Source organism: Trachypithecus francoisi, unplaced genomic scaffold, assembly GCF_009764315.1.
Source record: "Trachypithecus francoisi isolate TF-2019V2 unplaced genomic scaffold, Tfra_2.0 Lachesis_group3, whole genome shotgun sequence".
Classification (NCBI taxonomy): domain Eukaryota; kingdom Metazoa; phylum Chordata; class Mammalia; order Primates; family Cercopithecidae; genus Trachypithecus; species Trachypithecus francoisi.
In genome coordinates this window covers 132,634,484-132,653,500 of record NW_022681468.1, presented here as the reverse complement: position 1 = coordinate 132,653,500, position 19,017 = coordinate 132,634,484, and the positions used below count along the sequence as shown (strand labels likewise).

General features: G+C 37.3%; 1 protein-coding gene across 12 annotated transcripts in view; it reads left to right on the top strand.

Moving 5' to 3' along the window:
- TCF12 (transcription factor 12) overlaps positions 1-19,017 on the top strand; it is a 381,043-nt gene that overhangs the window by 331,908 nt on the left and 30,118 nt on the right. For 7 of the 12 annotated variants that reach the window (XM_033189987.1, XM_033189986.1, XM_033189990.1 and 4 more), the window contains 4 exons: positions 2,241-2,319; positions 10,423-10,496; positions 11,493-11,564; positions 12,338-12,544. In XM_033189987.1, coding sequence (XP_033045878.1) covers positions 2,241-2,319; positions 10,423-10,496; positions 11,493-11,564; positions 12,338-12,544 — 432 coding nt within the window. The remainder of the gene's footprint in view (positions 1-2,240; positions 2,320-10,422; positions 10,497-11,492; positions 11,565-12,337; positions 12,545-19,017) is intronic. The other 5 variants (XM_033189989.1, XM_033189988.1, XM_033189992.1 and 2 more) reach the window with 1 other exon arrangement.

Genomic DNA, 19,017 nt, shown 5'->3' with positions numbered 1-19,017 from the left:
TTAAAGGCATTTACAATTATAAGTTACTGACATCATATAAACTGGCATATTTTATTTGAAGTGGATATATTCATTTGTAGTTGAAGAAGGTAGACTTTGGGCTGCTTACAATTTGAAAGCCTGTTACCTTTTTAAAAAATGAAATTTGGCCAGCCGTGGTGGTTCACACCTGTAATCCCAGCACTTTGGAAGACTGAGGTGGGTGGATCCCCTGAGGTCAGGAGTTCAAGACCAGCCTGTCCAACATGGCAAAATCTCATCTACTAAAAATACAAAATTTAGCCGGGCGTGGTGGCACACACCTGTAGTCCCAGCTACTGGGAGGCTGAGTGGGGAAAATCACTTGAACCTGGTAGGTGGAGGTTGCAACACTGCACTCCAACCTGGGTAACAGAGTGAGGCTCCATCTCAGAAAAAAAAAAAAAAATGAAATTTGTCAATTGTGACTTGCAGAGTTTTGTTGTATATGAACCTGTCCCAGTATCTGACTTTATCAAATATTGAAAGAACATTATTATGCTTTCTTTAAAAACAATGTTGAAATTCCTTGTATGCTGTAAATTGGGTCTCTTTAAATTCATTAGAGGTCTAAGTTTATTCATAGCAAGGTCATTTCTACTGGATGACTTTTTGCACTCAGATGACTTTTTGCACTCGCAAGTAGTTTTCCTTTTTAAAATATTTGACCACAATTTATCCATATAAGTTGTTTTCTCTGCCCTAAGTGCCGAGATAATGAAAATGATCATTATGCCTATTAAAAGAATAGGATTGTCCAAGAAGAGATCTTAGGGATGGGCCTTTGGTGGCTGGATTAAGGGGACTTTTAAAATGTTTACTACTGTTGCCAGGTGCCATGGCTCACTCCTGTAATCCCAGCACTTTGGGAAGCCAAAGTGGGTGGATCACCAGAGGTCAGGAGTTGAAGAACAACCTGACCAACATGACGAAAACCCATCTCTACTAAAAAAACGTTAGCTGGGCATGGTGGCGCGCACTCGTAGTCTGAGCTACTAGGGAAGCTGAGACAAGAGAGTTGCTTAAACCTGGGGCGGGGTGGAGATGGCATTAAGCCGAAATCGTGCCACTGAACTCCAGCCTGGGTGACAGAGTGAGACTTCATCTCAAAAAAAGTGTTCACTGTTGAATTAGATAAACTTGAATTAATCTCTGTCACCATTTATTTTTGGCAATATGAAATATAAAGTATTGCAACAAAACTTTAAGCCAGAATACCTAAATTCGGCCGGGCGAGGTGGCTCAAGCCTGTAATCCCAGCACTTTGGGAGGCCGAGACGGGCGGATCACGAGGTCAGGAGATCGAGACCATCCTGGCTAACAGGGTGAAACCCCGTCTCTACTAAAAAATACAAAAAACTAGCTGGGCAAGGTGGCGGGTGCCTGTAGTCCCAGCTACTCGGGAGGCTGAGGCAGGAGAATGGCGTGAACCCGGGAGGCGGAGCTTGCAGTGAGCTGATATCCGGCCACTGCACTCCAGCCTGGGCGACAGAGCGAGACTCCGTCTCAAAAAAAAAAAAAAAAAAAGAATACCTAAATTTATGCATCCCGATAATTTATCCTCTTCAAAGTAGACCTATTGGGATTTGAAGTCCACAAATCATCTTGGAAACAATTTTTGAAGCGTATCAGGATTTTTTCCACTTTCTTCAAGGGTGACAAAATATCTTCTGAGAATAAGTTTAATGTTTTACAACACTCAATCATTTGGAGCTAAAATTGGCAAAAATGTGGTTGATCAAACTGAGTAACTTTTTAAATGAGAGATAAGGGGTAACCATTAAAAAGATTATTTTCTTTGTTCAGCATTTAAACTGTCCTTAAAGACCATTCTAAAAGATAGTATTAATAGTTTTCTGAGGTGACTATTTTTAAAGATACCACTTACTTAGATAACATATTCTAGAAAGATTGTCAGATTTGTTAACTTTATAGATACTGCTCATTTTTCTGTTCTAACAAATACTTTGTTATTTTCACCTAGAAAAATAAATACTTATGATCTATTTTATTCCTCTCATACTAGAATATATATACTTTTTAATCTGTTTTTTAAACTGCGGCTTCTGTATGATGAAGCAGTCTAAAACTTGATGAGAAATTTTTTCACTCTGAAGTCTTAGGGGTGACAACTAGATTATAAAAATAACTCCATGGGAATGGATTCGTGTATGTGCTGTTGTCACTTATTGATACATGTATATTTCTTGTTTTCTGGTTAGATTTATTCTCCTGACCATACCAGCAGTAGTTTTCCATCAAATCCATCAACACCAGTTGGATCACCTTCACCTCTCACAGGTAGGCTTGTGTTTTATCTAACTACTTCTAACGTGTGGGGCTACTTGGAAATATTTCTAGTTTATTTCTCAACAAACTTTAATAAAAATTTGTGAAAAATCATTTAGATTTCGACTATAAGAAAGCATGTAAAGAGAGCCTTCCTCTTGAATTCATTTTGGAGAATATTGAAATATTTGCTAATTTTGAATTATTTATTAATATCTTCCCTGATTCTTAATGTAATTTGTGATCATTTCTAAGAACAGTAGTTACAACAGGATAAAAATAAGACCAGGCAATTGGAATTAAGATAAAATATGGAGAAAGAATGAAATCAAAAATTTTTCTAAAGTAATTTTTTTAGAGACAGGGTCTTACTCTGTTGCCCTGGCTGGAGTGTAGTGGTATGGTCTCGGCCCAATGCAGCCTCCAACTCCTGGGCTCAAATGATCCTTCCAGCTCAGCCTCCTGAGTAACTGGGACTACAGGTGTATGCCACCATGCCAAGCTAATTTTTTTACTTTATGTAGAGACTGGGTCTCATTATGTTGGCCAGCCTGGTCTTGAACTCCTAAGCTCAAGCATCCTCCCACCTTGGCCCCCCAAAATGCTGGGATTACAGGTGTCAGCCACCATACCCACCCCCCCAAAAAAATTGTTTTTATAAGATAGTATGTAAAATAAACAAGATTAGTTTATTTAAAAATACATGTAACTTCTTCCTTGTTCTCCACACTTACCATGTACAGCAGGTAAGATTCAAAGATGAATAACTACTTCTGCTAGATAGTCTGTTTTTATTTTTAGGTCAACTATGTTATTTCACATAGATAAAATTCTTGGGAATGTGTGGTTTTTCTGCTAAGGAAAGAACTCTCTGTGAAGGTGGATGAATATTGTTAGTGAAGATAAGTGGTTTACATTTGGTTTTGTTTTGTTTTGTTTTGTTTTGTTTTGTTTTGTTTGAGACTGAATCTCACTCTGTTGCCCAGGCTGAAGTGCAGTGGCGTAATCTCGGCTTCTTGCCACCTCCACCTCCTGGGGTCAAGGGATTTCCTGCCTCCAGCTTCCCAAGTAGCTGGGATTATAGGCACCCACCACCACACCCGGCTAATTTTTGTATTTTTTTTGTAGAGATGGAGATTCACCATGTTGGCCAGGCATGTCTCGAACTCCTGACCTCAAGTGATCCACCTGCTTCATCCTTCTCCCAAAGTGCTGGGATTACAGGCGTGACCTACTGCGCCTGGCCCACATTTTTTTTTTCTTTAATATTTTTCACATTAGTTTAGACAAGTTCTAAATACTATCCTACATTATAAATTTGTTGAGACATGATTGATGTTATTGTAAACAAGTTTTTTTATCTCGTAGGAATAAATATATAAAAATGTTTAATATCTTTTAAGCTATAATTTTAAAACTTGAACTATATTTTTCTGAGCAGTGTTTGGAGAAAAGCCTTGCTGAAGAAAAAATATATTAGATTGTTTTGAGGAAAAGGCATTAGGCAACTGGATAAAGTTATCATATTCCTCCAACAACAGTTGAGGGAACAATTCTGTTTTCCTAATCAAGCCATTAGTTAAGTCCATGCAGTTTTGGGTTTTGTTATTGTTGTTAAGCCTTTTTGCATAGGCCGTCACCTATGCTTTGTGTATTAGCCTTGTGGCTCTACTAAGAAGCATTCCGGTTTGGGGATGATGAACTGCTGGCAGCTGCTTTCAGCTATTAGCAGGTTCTGCCACTCTCCCAGACACCAGGGCTTCAGCTGTCTAGTAAAAGTTAAACAGCTGTTCCCCACATAGACAAGACTATGAAAGACCCATTGACTTAAAGTTGTTGTTTAGCAGAGCTGAAATTACAGGAAGAATGATGTAACTCTAACCCTACTCACCCTGTTTGCACAGTTTTACTAAAATTATCAATGTCATTTTTGTCACAGCTTGTTTCACTTTCTCATCTGAGGTATCTGTATCAGCATTCCCACTACCTCTCCTTGTCTGTCTAATAAGATAGCTGCCAAAGTATCCTTTGGTTTTAATGAACACTGAGTAGGAAGGCAGGCCATGGCAGAGCTCAGCATCTATGAAGGGTCATCAGTCAAGTGCAGAATCCAAGATTTAGACATTTTCCAAAAACCTAGTGGTCACAAGTAAAATCTCACATTTCCTCCTTCATCTTTATTTGATATTTAGTGGGTGATGCTCTCTTTTTCTCTTTAATTCAGGTTGTTAATGAAAATCTGGACTGTTGAATTATGTAATGAAGGCTTCTTTTTCAACTCAGCAGTCATAATCAAAGAAAAATACTTTCACATACTTGTGTTGAAACAGCAAATCAAAGACTGATTTTAGGCAGATCCATCTCTCCTGTCTCCTGTATCTATGGTTCTTACCTAAACACACATACACCCCTGCCCACCCATAGCAGGGCAGAGATGAGATAGAAAGAAGAAAGGAAAGCACTGTGTGATAAAATATTCACTGTCAAAGGGAGAAGGAAAAGAATAGAGCAAACCAGAGCTCCTATATAAATATGTGGACATTATTTTGCATCTTGTGTGGCAATGGCCTAATATCTAGAATAAAAAATTCTACCCACTGTGTGGGTGGAATTCTCCACACTTGCCCTATTCCTTATGCTTTTGAGCATCAGTTAGACTTAGCGCAAGTCTTTTAAAGATAGATACACACGTGCAGAGCCACATAAGCGGCTTCTAAGGTTATCATTCTTTAAATCCCCAATGTTTTCCTTGGAAACTTTTCAGGTCAAGAGCATACATTTCTACATAGAGAATGCTTAGGAGGAAAGTTCTGAGATATTGTATCAGTTAGGATGCTTTAGGCTAAAATGAAAAGAAACTCTTGTCTCAGCTAGACTGAACAGTAAGAGGATTTATTATCTTGTGTGGTGAGGTCCTGGCCCCCTATGTCAGGGCTCATGCTCTGCTTTGCAGTTCTTCCTCAGGCTGGTAGAAAGACAGCGGTTCAGGGTACTACATGCAGACGTAACAATCTCCAATAGATGAAAAAAGGACCATCTCCCTTTTTTTTGAAGTTAAAAATTCTCTAATTTTTTATTCCCGGTACCACTACCACAATTTACAGGACAATATGACTGATGTAGTGAAAAGAAAAAGGCAAAACTACAACAGGTAAAAGACCTCAGGAATATACATCTTATTGACACTACATTGAATTAGTCAGTAGCTGCACTTTTTGCAAACTGGCTATGACAGTCCCAAACAAGAAGGGTGTCCTGTTTAAGCTGCAGTAACTTTTCTGACTATGGATCATTGTTCCTTCTGTGGCAGATTTTTACAGTTCCTCTAATGCATTTGGGACAACTGTCTCAACATAACCTACAGCTTTCCTGACAACTCCTCCTTCTCTCTGCTGCTAAGAACTGTAGCCCTTTTCTGCTGTTTTTAGAACGTTGTGCTACCATATCCACCACTTTCACCACCATAGGGAATGCCTGAACTTCTTCCACCAAAACTGCCCCGTTTCATGGGTTCATAGTTTGATTGCTGTTGTTCACTGTAATTCCCAAAATCATTATAGTTCCCACCACCACCATAGTTACCACCGTCAAAGTTTGCTCCGTCACTCCACCACCACCACCATATCCTTGGTCCATCACCATCATAGCCCCCTCTACTACTATAACCAGGACTACCAACATAGTTGCCACCATCACCTCCAAATCCATTATATCCACCATCACCTCCTCCATAACTACCTCTGCTGCCACCACCTTCACCACCATAGCCTTCTCTTCCACCAAAGTTTCCACCACAGCCAAAATTACCTCCACCACCTCCAAAGTTTCCTCCATAATAAAATTGCCAGATCTACCTCTATGACCTCTTTGTCATCCAGCAGACTTCATCTCTTGTTTAGAAAGGACGTTTTTTACTTCACAGTTATGCCCATTAATAGTGTGGTGGTATTTCTGAACAACAGTTTTATCAACTATATCATGATCATCAAAAGTTAATAAAGCAAATCCTCTCTTTTTTCCACTCTGCCTGTCTTCCATAACGTATGCGGTTTCAATCTTGCCATACTTCTCAAAGTGGTGTCTCAAATTATATTCTTCTGTTTCTTCTTTAATACGACCAACAAAAGTTTTCTTCACTGTTAGATGGGCACCAGACTTTACAGAAGCCTCTGTAGAAGCTGCTCTCTTTGGTTCCACTACACACCTATCAGCCTTGTGTGGTCTAGCACACCTTGCTGCCTCCACCTCTTCAACACAAGAATAAGTCATAAAACCAAAGCCCCTGGAACGTTTTGTTTGGGGTCTCATTACCACACAATCTGTGAGTGTGCCCCATTTCTCAAAATGTCTCTTAAACTATCATCTGTAGTTTCAAAGCTCAGACCACCATAAAAAGTTTTCTCAAAAGCTCTGGTTCCTTTGAATCATGGCCGTCCTCCTCCACCACCCACCCCCACAGTGGTGGCAATGGCCGGAGGGCTGGGGGCCCCCAGGCAGCAGTTTTACCTTCATTTTGAGACCAGATGACCGGACTCACCTCTTCCAACTCAAGTTCAGTATCCCATCTATTTCTTTTAAGAGTCTTTTAAAAATTATTTTAAGGATCCTTTTCCAGAAGCCTCTTAAACAGATTTCCCCTTATGTCTTATTGGCCAGCACTGGGCCTAATGCAGTTACTTGCAACAGAAATGGTGCCACCATGTTTATCTTAGCATCCGGATTTATCCCTAGAGCTAAGAACAGAATTGCTCTCTCCTGGTTCCTATAAGGAAAGGACAGACCCATCTCCCACACCCCTTGTGAACAAAATCAGTGCTCTCGCCACAAGATAGGAGAGAGGAATGGCTTTGTTTACTACAGTTATGTAGGAAAAGATGAGTATTTGCAGTAAGAGAATAAGTTTACTAAGGGAGCTTGGAAGGCAAACAAGCAAAGTCTTCCTTTGCCTTTCATTACCTCCTTCTGGAATATAAGTGAATAAAAGTTGAATAATTGTAGTACTCAATAATAATCTTCAGAGCATTCACAGAAAAAAATAAAAAGGAGAGAAAGAGAAATTCTAATCAGTTCTACTAACTGATGAGCTACTTATTTTTATTACCTGTCAGACTGCCTGATGTTAAGTCAGTTACCTGACTTCAGCATGCTTTAACAAAGTGCGTTACACTAGAACAGGCCAACCTGTAATAAAAACAAAATAAGTTTAAGTGTATCTAAATTTTTTCCCAGTTTAATGAGTTACACATTGAAGATAGACCTTTGTACAGTTTTTTAATAACACCAAAAATTATCTAGATGGTTTATTACCCAAGTAATTTAGTGTGCACATCTGATTCCTCAATATTAAGCTAGTGAAGAATCGCAAAAACTGCGTGTTTTGCAAAAGCAGATGCATGCTGACAATTCTGAGGCATTTGAACATAAAACTTGTGTTAATGTTGCACACAAAGTAAGTAATTTGATGATCAGGCTCCTGTTACAGGGGACTTACAGAAGGAGTAGAACAAAATGATTGAAAAGTAAAATATTACCAACATTAAGATAAATTCTTTTTTAATAATTAAAGGTATTTTTCAAAATCGATTATGATTAAACTGGTCATCTAAAATTCATAATTCTGTATCAGTGCTTAGAAAGAAGTAATGCACTGAAATTAGCAGTAAGGTGTTGGCTGGTTGTTTTTATATATTTTTCATATAGTCAGTTACTGAGATTTTCTGGTTGATCAGTTCAGCCTTTTAATTATAAAATTAGCCCACAAGTTTTTGAAGCAATGAGCAATTTTAGATTGTCCATAATTTTTTTGTAGTTGATTTATGATTACATTTGTATGTCTAACAAGAAACCTTTAATGGTCCTCAAAATAATTTGTTTATAATCTGCTTGTAAGTAAAAAAAAAAATTGTTAACTGAAGTGCATATTTTTTCTCACAATTTTAGTATTTAAAGTGTATTTATGTAATCATAATAGTATGCATATAATTGTGAAATTTAATCAGGTTATGAAGAATCTGTATCCAACTTTTCATCTTGCAAAATGTATATAATTGATGAATACAGTTACTACATTGTTTCATAAATAGTCTTGTTCAGCTAAAATGAACTATAATAGTTCTAATTTACCTCAAGTTTTTCTAAGACAACAAATAAATTGTAGTGTCACATTAGCTTCCTAAATATGGCAAATTGACCTGCAATAAAAGGTTCTAGAGTGAGACAAATTAAATCTTCAACTTCCAACTTTGATTTCTAATATAATTCAAATCGTCACTGAAGCTTTTATTAAGAACAAAAATATATATTTAATTAAATAGTCTTTATTCTGTAAATGACTTATTTTCAGATGCACAATCATGAAATAATGAAGATTTTGATCAGTTGTTTTTGTCTTTTTGCTTTTAAAGGTGTTTTCACAAGACCATTAAAACATTGCCTTCTCTTTAACATATGGATGAAATTTTTTTATGCTTTTCTTTTTATTCTTTATACTCTGAACTTGTATCTTTTCTTTTTCTATCTTTATTTTTTAAATTAGATTTCTACTTTTCTAACATCAAAGGATAAACAACATCTTACAGAAGTTTTTATAATATTTTCCTAGTTAATGTATTTGGTATAAACTATTTTGAGAAATTTTTAAACAGATGACCCCAAGATCATTTACAATCATGGGAAATTTATTCATCTGTGTATTGCTAAAGGCACTATCAGTTAATATTACTCCTTGGTAAGGCAGTTTGTCCTTAATTTATGTATACCCTTTGATTCAGAAATGATACTTATCCTCAAGACATCCTTTCCCCTGGGGGAAAAAACTCAGAGTAATGTTTACTTATATCAATCTTCATAATAGTCGAGTGATAACAACCAAAATGTCTAGCAGTGAAACAATAGTGGCTAAGCAAATTAGGTGTAGAAGCCAGGCACAATGGCTCACGCCAGTAATTCCACCACTTTGTGAGGCTGAGGCGGGCGAATCACTTAAGGTCAGGAGTTCGAGACCAGCCTGGCCAACATGGTGAAACCTCGTCTCTACTGAAAATACAAAAATTAGCTTGGTGTGGTGATGTGTGCCTGTAATCCCAGCTACTTGGGAGGCTGAGGCAGCAGAATCGCTTGAACCTGGATGGTAGAGGTTGCAGTGAGTCAAGATGGCACCAGTGCACTACAGCCCAGGCAACAGAGTGAGATGCCATCTCAAAAAAAAAAGAAAAAGGCCAGGCGCGGTGGCTTAAGCCTATAATCCCAGCACTTTGGGAGGCCAAGACGGGCGGATAACGAGGTCAGGAGATCGAGACCATCCTGGCTAACACGGTGAAACCCTGTCTCTACTAAAAAATACAAAAAAAAAGAACTAGCTGGGCGAGGTGGCGGGCGCCTGTAGTCCCAGCTACTCGGGAGGCTGAGGCAGGAGAATGGCATGAACCCGGGAGGCGGAGCTTGCAGTGAGCCAAGATCCGGCCACTGCACTCCAGCCTGGGCGACAGAGCGAGACTCCGTCTTAAAAAAAAAAAAAAAATTAGCCAACATGGTGGCACACGCTTGTAATCCCAGCTACTCGGGAGGCAGAGGCAGGAGAATCACTTGAACTCAGGAGGTAGAGGTTGCAGTGAGCCAAGATGGTGCCACTGCACTCCAGCCTGAGCGACAGTGAGACTCCATCTCAAAAAACAAAAAACAAGAACAAAAACAAAAAAAACTAAGTGTAGAGGATGAGGGGAATATTAATGTAGTCATTAATAGTATTATCAAAATTTCTGTACAATGCTAGAGGAAGGGGGACAGAATTTTAAAAGTGTGTACATTGTAAGTGCATTTTCTCAAGATACATAGGCATGTGGACTAAGTCTAAAGAATGTGCAAACAGAAAGGTAGCTGTATTTTAAATTACAAGGTTTTTTTTCTGTTTTCTCAGCTCCCTACATTTTTTTTTATTAATAATGAAAGATTTTAAAAAATGTATTGGGCTTATAAGTAGCCAATACTGTGCTAAAGGCCGAACAAAAATATTCATGTAAATTTATTTAGTTATTCAATATCTTCACCCTTTCCTTCACAACATTATCAAGATCACTGAGTTAACCCAGGTGTGTGGGTACTTTTGGGTTTTAACAGGTACCAGTCAGTGGCCCAGACCTGGAGGGCAAGCACCTTCATCCCCAAGCTATGAAAACTCACTCCACTCCCTGGTAAGAGCCTCTTATACACCAATTTTATCTGATAGCTTAGAGTTTGTTTTTAGTAAATCTGGCATAACAGTAAAGAAACAGTAGGCTAGCATTGCACACGAATTCTTTGCTAACAAATGGCTGATTCAGTTGAACAATATAAGACACATTGGGTATGCCTTTTGCCATCTGTTCTCTGGGACATCAGGCTTCTGGTGTCAGGACAGCTGATGTTAAAATTTTGTTATGAGGATTTTTGTTTCTTTGACAAATCTAGGGCTTAATCATTCTATACTTCTATGTCTACATATAAAGGGAAGCTTTTTTAACAAAGACAAGTAAACGCAAGAGAATTTAATCCAGCAATGCAAAATTTTTACCCTTTTCTGTTTTACGCTTTCTCATAATGCTGTATGTGGTTTATTACATTTCCATTAAAAATTTTAGGTGAATACCAGTGTTTTTTGTCATGAAAGTGTTATATGCCATGTTTTCTTATGGAAAAAAAAAAGTGTATTGTGCAAATCATACAAACAAAACATTATTTAACAAGGCAGTAAAGGAACCTTCTAGATACTTGAGCGTGAAGAATTTGTGGGAGAATGTTGACTACTGTTGCTTTTGTATACTTGTATTTGTAACCCAGAATTACACGGTATAATAAAAACAAAATAAGGATGATTTGATGGAATGCTAAGTCATGCTCTCATTCGTAATTCCAGGTTGCAAAGAGAAACATTCTTTTTCTGTGACTAACAGAACATTTTAAATTGAAGGAACGTTTGCTTCTCATGTATTTTGCAAGCAATTATAAGCAATGTGTGCTGTGTAGATGCTAACCTCGTAACTTCCCTGTTGAACCCCAGCCTTTTCATATCTTAATAAAATAGATCTCGCACGTCTTGGCGTTAACTTTACTAACATGTTATGCTGACATGCATATCAGCTATTTCCTCATCTCTTTTGGAGATAATCTTAACCTGTGCTTTGCCTCCTGTTCTGTCTTGACTTTGCCAGAAAAATCGAGTTGAGCAGCAACTTCACGAGCATTTGCAAGATGCAATGTCCTTCTTAAAGGATGTCTGTGAGGTACTATTTCTTTTAGATGGTGCCTTTTTTGTGTTTTAATTATACTTCCCATTATTCATTTAAAATCTTTAAGTTGTACAGACTCCAGTCTTTAAAAATCAAACACTTGACTATTTCAGTTTTTATCATAGTATGTAGGAATACTTTTGTCTCTTATGTTGTTGAAAGTGATCCTTTTTAAAACAGCTCTACTGGCATGTGCTTTTGATTTTTTTAATTCTAATATGTTTGTGTATGGGGCATGTATGTATCCACACACAGACAATACCATTTATTTAGTTTTGTCAAAGAACATATCTGGATGTGTTCACCATATAAGATACATATGCTTTATATACTTAAGACAAAATTAAAACTTGAACTTACTGGATTTGAGGTCCCTTCCCCAAATTGCCATCATTCAAAGATCAGTATTAAAATATAGGTTGTACTTTTTGTTTTGTTTTGTTTTGTTTTGTTTTAGCAACTCTTATTGAGAAATGACATAGTATGCTTCATCTTTTGTAGAGGCTAAAAGAAATAACCTCATGGTAGTTTGGTAAATTCATTTTATAAAGCAGTGATTTGTTTCTGAAGCTTTGAAAATTTAGTATAATCTACAGACAGATAGCCTTTTTTTTGCTGTTGATTTATAGTTCAGGTGGTTGCTTTTGAAGCTACTTGATACTGCATTTCACTTGCTATCTTCCACATATCACATAGTAGGAAACATAGCAGTTAATGAATCTGACAGATGCCAGCAATAACCTCCATGTTTTTTTTAATCCATACAGCAGTCTCGAATGGAGGATCGTTTAGACAGACTGGATGATGCAATCCATGTGCTGCGGAACCATGCTGTGGGACCTTCCACCAGTTTGCCTGCTGGTCACAGTGATATACACAGTTTATTGGGACCATCCCATAATGCACCAATTGGAAGCCTCAATTCAAACTATGGAGGATCAAGCCTTGTTGCAAGCAGTCGATCAACTTCAATGGTAAAATCGTGCTCATCTTTTTTGTAGTAAACCCTAAAGATTCTTGTCCTAAATGTCTTTAATGAAATCTTTGGGAAGAGGATCTTTCCGAAAGGAAGGTAAAGACTAACTTTTCAGAATTTTCTTTGCTGTCTTTGGCAGTAAAGTATTGGCTAAGTATTAGTCCATAAAATCTTCTTGTGACCTGTGCAAAAAGCAGAAGCTTTCTACAGAGATCATTTTTAGCTTAAACTTGGATTTTTTTCCAGATGTGTAATAATTGGCACTGCAGTTTTTGCCTTGAAATAGTGCATAGGAAATCTGAATAGCAAGAGTTCTGGTCTAGAAAAGTTGTTTATTGTAATTTAGAACCAGCCTTCAATGGTAGAAAGAATGTGAAACTGTAATTTATACAGGTCCAAATTTAAACTTTATTCCCAAACTTGAGGGGGGAGGTAGTTTTAAGAATGGCTGTAATTTCAGTAATAAATAAAGGAAACAATTTTAGATTAACCCACAAAGGGAATTTTTAAGAACTCAGTCCATCTTTTTAAAAAAATGATAATTTTTTAGAGGGGATGTTCATTCTACAGCCATACACATCAAAAATTCTGTGTTTACCATCTTACATTATTTTTTATCCAAATTATCTTTTAAAGAAATGAAGTTCTTTTTGAACCTGATATTTTAAACTTATACCATGTGTTTGCATGTTTATGGCATGATTTTTAAGGTTCATTGCATGTTATGAAATGTTCTTCTATGAAGCAGATTTTTAGCTGTAAACCATGTGATGAAGGCTAAAACTTACCTATCATCAAAATAATTATGTGCCCCAAATGCTAAAGGCTTGTATTCTGTAAGATAGGATTGGTTCCAGATTTTCACACTCACATATCATACACATACATATATACTCATTTTTGAGCCTCTGAAGTTAAACATACTCAAGGCTGCCTATTTTCTGAGAACTGTATTTTCAGCAGCATGGGTAACATTAAATGCCTGTTTTGTGTTCCTTTGTTTTTTTTAATGTCAGGAAATCTTGAAAATCAGTCTCCTTTTAAAGTACTTTTTATTGCTATTGGTAAGCTAATATGTGTCAAAACATATGTAAGTTATTAAACTAGTAAAATGGGGAAATGTCACATGGCTCGCACCTGTAATCCCAGCACTTTGGGAGGCCAAGGCGGGAGGATTGCTTGGAGTTCCAAGACTAGCCTGGGCAACAAAGTAAGACCCCCATCTCTACAAAAACTAAAAAAAAGTTAGCCTGGCACAGAGGCATGCACCTGTGGTCGCAGCTACATGGAAGGCTTAGGTGGGAGGATCTCTTGATCCCAGGAGGTCAAGGCTGCAGTGAGCCGTGTTCGTGCTACTGCACTCCAGCCTTGCCAATAGAGCGAGACCCTGTCTCACCAAAAAAAAAAGAAAGAAAGAAAGAAAAAAATATGAGAAGGTATTGTTATCATTGTTGGTAATAGTAATGAAATGATTTTATGGTATAATTAAAGGAATTTGTTACAAATATGAACACAGAATATTAATAATTTGTTGAAATACTGTTTATCCTTATTTAGAAGCATGACTTCAAAATCCGTATTCTTGAATTTTAAGTTAGTCTCAGCAGCAATATTTGCAGTTCTTACTCCTTACCTCTTAATGATTTTTTAATTGTTCACTTTTATTAGCTTACTGCTCCTATTCCAACTTATCAGCTACAGTATTTAATATATATCTGGCTCCTCCCAATTGGAGTTTGCATAAAATGGAACTTCTGTCTTGAGAAAGTTGTTTTTTTACCAATTTCAGATATTCCGTAATAGGAAGGGAGACTTATCAAAATCTCGTCCTCCAAAGCCACCTAAAAACCTAGTGCATTTTAGTAGGACTGTTCAAGGGAAAAATTCTTTCATTGGATGGCACCCTAAAACTTATAACTAAGAAAGTAGCTCCCACTGTATGCTGAAGGAATGTACTGCCCACTTCAGAACAACAACAGAAGGTCTGGCAGAGATAGTTTTTTTGTTTGTTTGTTTTTTGAGATGGAGTCTCACTCTGTCGCCCAGGCTGGAGTGCAGTGGCGTGATCTCGGCTCACTACAACCTCTGCCTCCCAGATTCAAGTGATTCTCCTGCCTCAGCCCTCTGAATAGCTGGGATTATAGGCACCCGCCACCACATCCAGCTAAATTTTCTATTTTGAGTAGAGATGGGGTTTCACCATATTGACCAGGCTGGTCTCGAACTCCTGACCTTGTGATGCACCCACCTTGGCCTCCCAAAGTGCTGGGATTACAGGCGTGAGCCACTGCACCCAGCCAGAGATATTCTTAAAAAGAAAAAAATCTCAAAGTAGTCTAGAAAAAAATGGTCTCCTGAGACGTGAGGTGAGTCTGGCTTAGTCTGAGCTGCAACATTAGTGCCACAGCAACTAGCCCAAGCTGTTGTTCAGTGTGTCTATCACGGCCTTCTCTTCAGTCCTTATCACCTCATCGGGTACAGAGCTGTGGAAAATCTGCCAGAAATCATCTGCTATCTTCATCTCATCCAGACACAATCAGTAATACTTTTAGCAGTGGAGATAAGATGTACCTGCCAGGCTTAGCCTCAAAATATAAAGTTATTAGCTGACAAAATCTGACACTGTTAGGTGAGTCAGTATTCATCTCCTGTCCTTCTGAAGTAAGCCTTTTAGCTGTTGAGTCCTCAGTTCTCAGCTTTAGCAAAAAGACCAAAGGATGAAATGAAAGGAAGATTAGTCTGCTACTGACTATCCCCTCAGAGTCATAGGCATCTTATTGAGGAAGACTGTCTTGTCATGGTGGTTCTTTTCCATGTCTGAGGACTTCCATTAGTACTGCTGGGATCCCTTTGTTTACATGCTCAGCACCCACCTCTGTGGCATCAACTCTTCATATTGCAGAGTGTGTGATTTTGCGGGCACGTTTTTGTAACTCTTGCCAACTGTCTCCAAGAGTTAATCTCCAGCTTTTATTTTCCCCTCGTCACAACCATACATCCTCCTAACTTATCATGACTAAGAAATAATGTGGTTTGACATTCTGGAAACAATTCCCCACCCTCCTGCCCCCCCCCCTTGTTTTTGGTCTCTTATAACTTTCCAGAAGTTTGTCTATCTTTTTCTGCATTAGCATAAGTTAAAAAGAAGAAAATCTCAAAGTAGTCTAGAAAAACTGGTCTCCTGAGACGTGAGGTGAGTCTGGCTTAGTCTGAGCTGCAACATTAGTGCCACAGCAACTAGCCCAAGCTGTTGTTCAGTGTGTTTTAGGCTCCTAATAATGGAGGCTACGTGGCCAGACTTACAAAGTGATCACAGAAACACTTGTTGATCAGCAATTTTGTACCACCGTATAGAATTCATGAGGTCAGCTGCTTTCAAAAACATTTGCTTTTCATTATTCCATTTGTTTATTGCAGAGAATAGAATTATTCTGATAAATGTAGATATTTTAACGACCTCCACAGAACATTCAGATGACATTTTTGTTATAATGGAACTTTATCCTAATGGGCAGAATTCTAATTGTAGGGTTTAAATATATCACTTTTCCTCCTAGCATTTAGAAAAGGGTTCAATTTGCTTTTTCTATAAAGGGCCAGAGAGTAAATATTTTCAGCTTTGTAGGCTATATAGTCTCTGTCACAACTACTTAACTCTGACGATATAATATGAAAGCAGCTATAGACAATATGAAAACAGATGGGCATGGATATATTCCAATAAAATTTTATTTACAAAAACAAGCTCCTTTATTTACAAAAACACAGGTCAAGATTTGGCTACAGGCCAGACCTTGGGAATTCCTGATTTATAACATAAATTGGCATCCCAGCAGATATAATGGGGCTAGCATGTTTTTCTTTTTCTTGGAGCCTATAACATTTGGCTTATGTTAATGAATAGTTTGAGAGTTTTGTTGAAGTAATTGTAATACTTGAGGCGAGCCAAGACGCACTGATAGTGGAAAAGTAAGAGTTGATGGCAGGATAAAAGTGGTACAGGCCAGGCATGGTAGTTCACACCTGTAATCTCAGCACTTTGGGAGGCCGAGCTGGGTGGATTGCTAGAAGCAGGAGTTTGAAACCAACCTGGACAACAAAGTGAGAACCTGTATCTACAAAAAAGAATTTTAATTAAGTGAGCATGGTGCCATACACCAGTGGTCCCAGCTACTCAGAAGGAGGCTGAGGCAAGAGGATTGCTTGAGCTCAGAAGTTTGAGGCTGTAGTGAGCTATGATCATGCCACTGCACTTGAGCCTGGACAACAGAGTGAGACCCTGTCTCTTAAAATATATATATATATATATAATATATATATATATATATAAATTTATATACATTTATTTATATGTGTTATATATTTAGATAGAATAGATTAGATAGATAGATAGATAGATAGACAGACAGATAGACAGATAGATAGATAAGATAGATAAGATAGATAGATAGAGATACAGACAGGTCAGCTCCCAGTCTGCAGTACAGACAAGTCAGTGATCAAGGTTGCTAACAGTGTAAAGTTTACACGGACACAGTAACCATTTGGCCAAGCATTTCCTTGTCCTCATTAGTATTTGATATTGATATGTCATTTAAATTTTAAAACACGAAATCAAGAGTTTTTAGAACTATTGAAATGTCAGCATTTGGCTTTAGTTTTGTTCCCATTTGTTTAGCTAAGGCTAAACTTTTAGAATAAACTGCCGAGAAGAAAATTTTTTTAGTAGAAAACTGAAAATAAAAGAATCACGAATTTTAGCAATATATGATGGCTTACACCTGTAATCCCAGCACTTTGGGAGGCTCAGGTGGGACTATTGCTTCAGCCTAGGAGTTCAAGAGCAGCCTGGGCAACATGGGGAGACCTCATCTTAGCCATATGTGGTGGCTCATGCCTGTAATCCCAGGTACTTGCGAGGAAGAGGTAAGAGGATCACTTGTTCCAGGAGTTCAAGGCTGCAGTGAGCCATGATCACACTACCACACTTCATCCTGAGTGACAGAGTGAGACTCTGTATCAATTAAAAAAAAGAGAGAATCATGAATTTCATTTGAGCATTACAAAGAGCTCTCTGCAGTATAAAGTTAGTATACATCTCATCGATTTATGGCTGTAATACCTAAGTACCTAGGCCCAACAAGATAACTCCATCAAAGTACCTTTCCCGTTAATGAAAAGTACTGTTATTTCTCAATCAGACAGTAACTTCAACTTCAAACCAAAACTAAATGAAATTCGAAGCATTTTGTACTAATGGAAACTTGATGCAGATCTAAAACCGTTTCTTATTCATGACATAGGATAAAATTTTATCTGTGAAATCTTTTGATATCATTGTTACAAGTCCTGATAAAATTTAATCCAGGCATTTCTCTTAGTTAGTTTTTGGTATTGCTTGGGTTTTTTGTTGTTAAGTGGTGGTTGAAGAAGTGACATATTTTTGTATGAGAGCATAGTAAATAATGTTAAATTATAAAATGTAAGTCTGCCTTATACAATGATTTAAAAATATAAATCATATCTGTTTTCTAAATTTTAAAGCAGTTAGAGAAACTATATGTTTCTTAGTTACAGGAGACTTAAAACTAAGTAAAGACTGATAGGCAAATAGGGTAATATTTTATTCAAAATTATCTTGGTATTTTTGTCATTTATCAAAATAAATTTGAAATAGTTTTAATCTTCCATTTGGACAGTATTTAATTTTAGTAAAGGGGTTTGTAATACGGTAGAAATTGTGTGTCTATGTTTCAACTGAGTAGAAAGATTTTACTTTTAACCACTCTTTTACTCTTTCCAAGTAATTTTTCCTAAATGGGCAATTTTTAAAATTTTTATTTTTATTAAGATGACATTATAGTGCTCTTTAAGGCTTTTGGTAACATTTTAAAATTCAAAATTGTTCAAAATGGCAACTTTTTTTAAATTTGAAAACCATAGAGGTTATACATTTATGGAAATATTTAAAAGGAACCGTCACAAATGTAATACTACCAAGTTTCTAGTAAAACCTCTCTTCAGATAAATCAAAATCTTGGGAGTAGACAGTATATAAAGATCCTTTAACCAATCTGTAAATTAATAGTGATTAATTTAAATCATTAGTATTCAGTGAATAGTACAAATTGAACAAATTATTAGAATAGAATTCAAAATCAAGAGGAATTCATACTGTTTTTCAGTTTGTCCCTTAAGTCACAAGACCTCTTATTAATCAACTAATTAGATTTAACATTTTTCCATTGTGAGTGCTAAAGCTTACATTGGCCAAATTAAATGAAAACAAGTACCTTGTTGGGTGCTCCCAGAAAAGTAAGGCCATACATAGATTGCGAAGATTGAGTATGCAGGATGGTGTCATTGGCATGGGCCTTTTATTCTGAAATGGAGCTCTTCATAATCGTTGAAACGTAGAGGGTAGCAGGCCTTGGGGTTTGCCTTGCCCTGCTACTCCCCCAACAGCCGCAG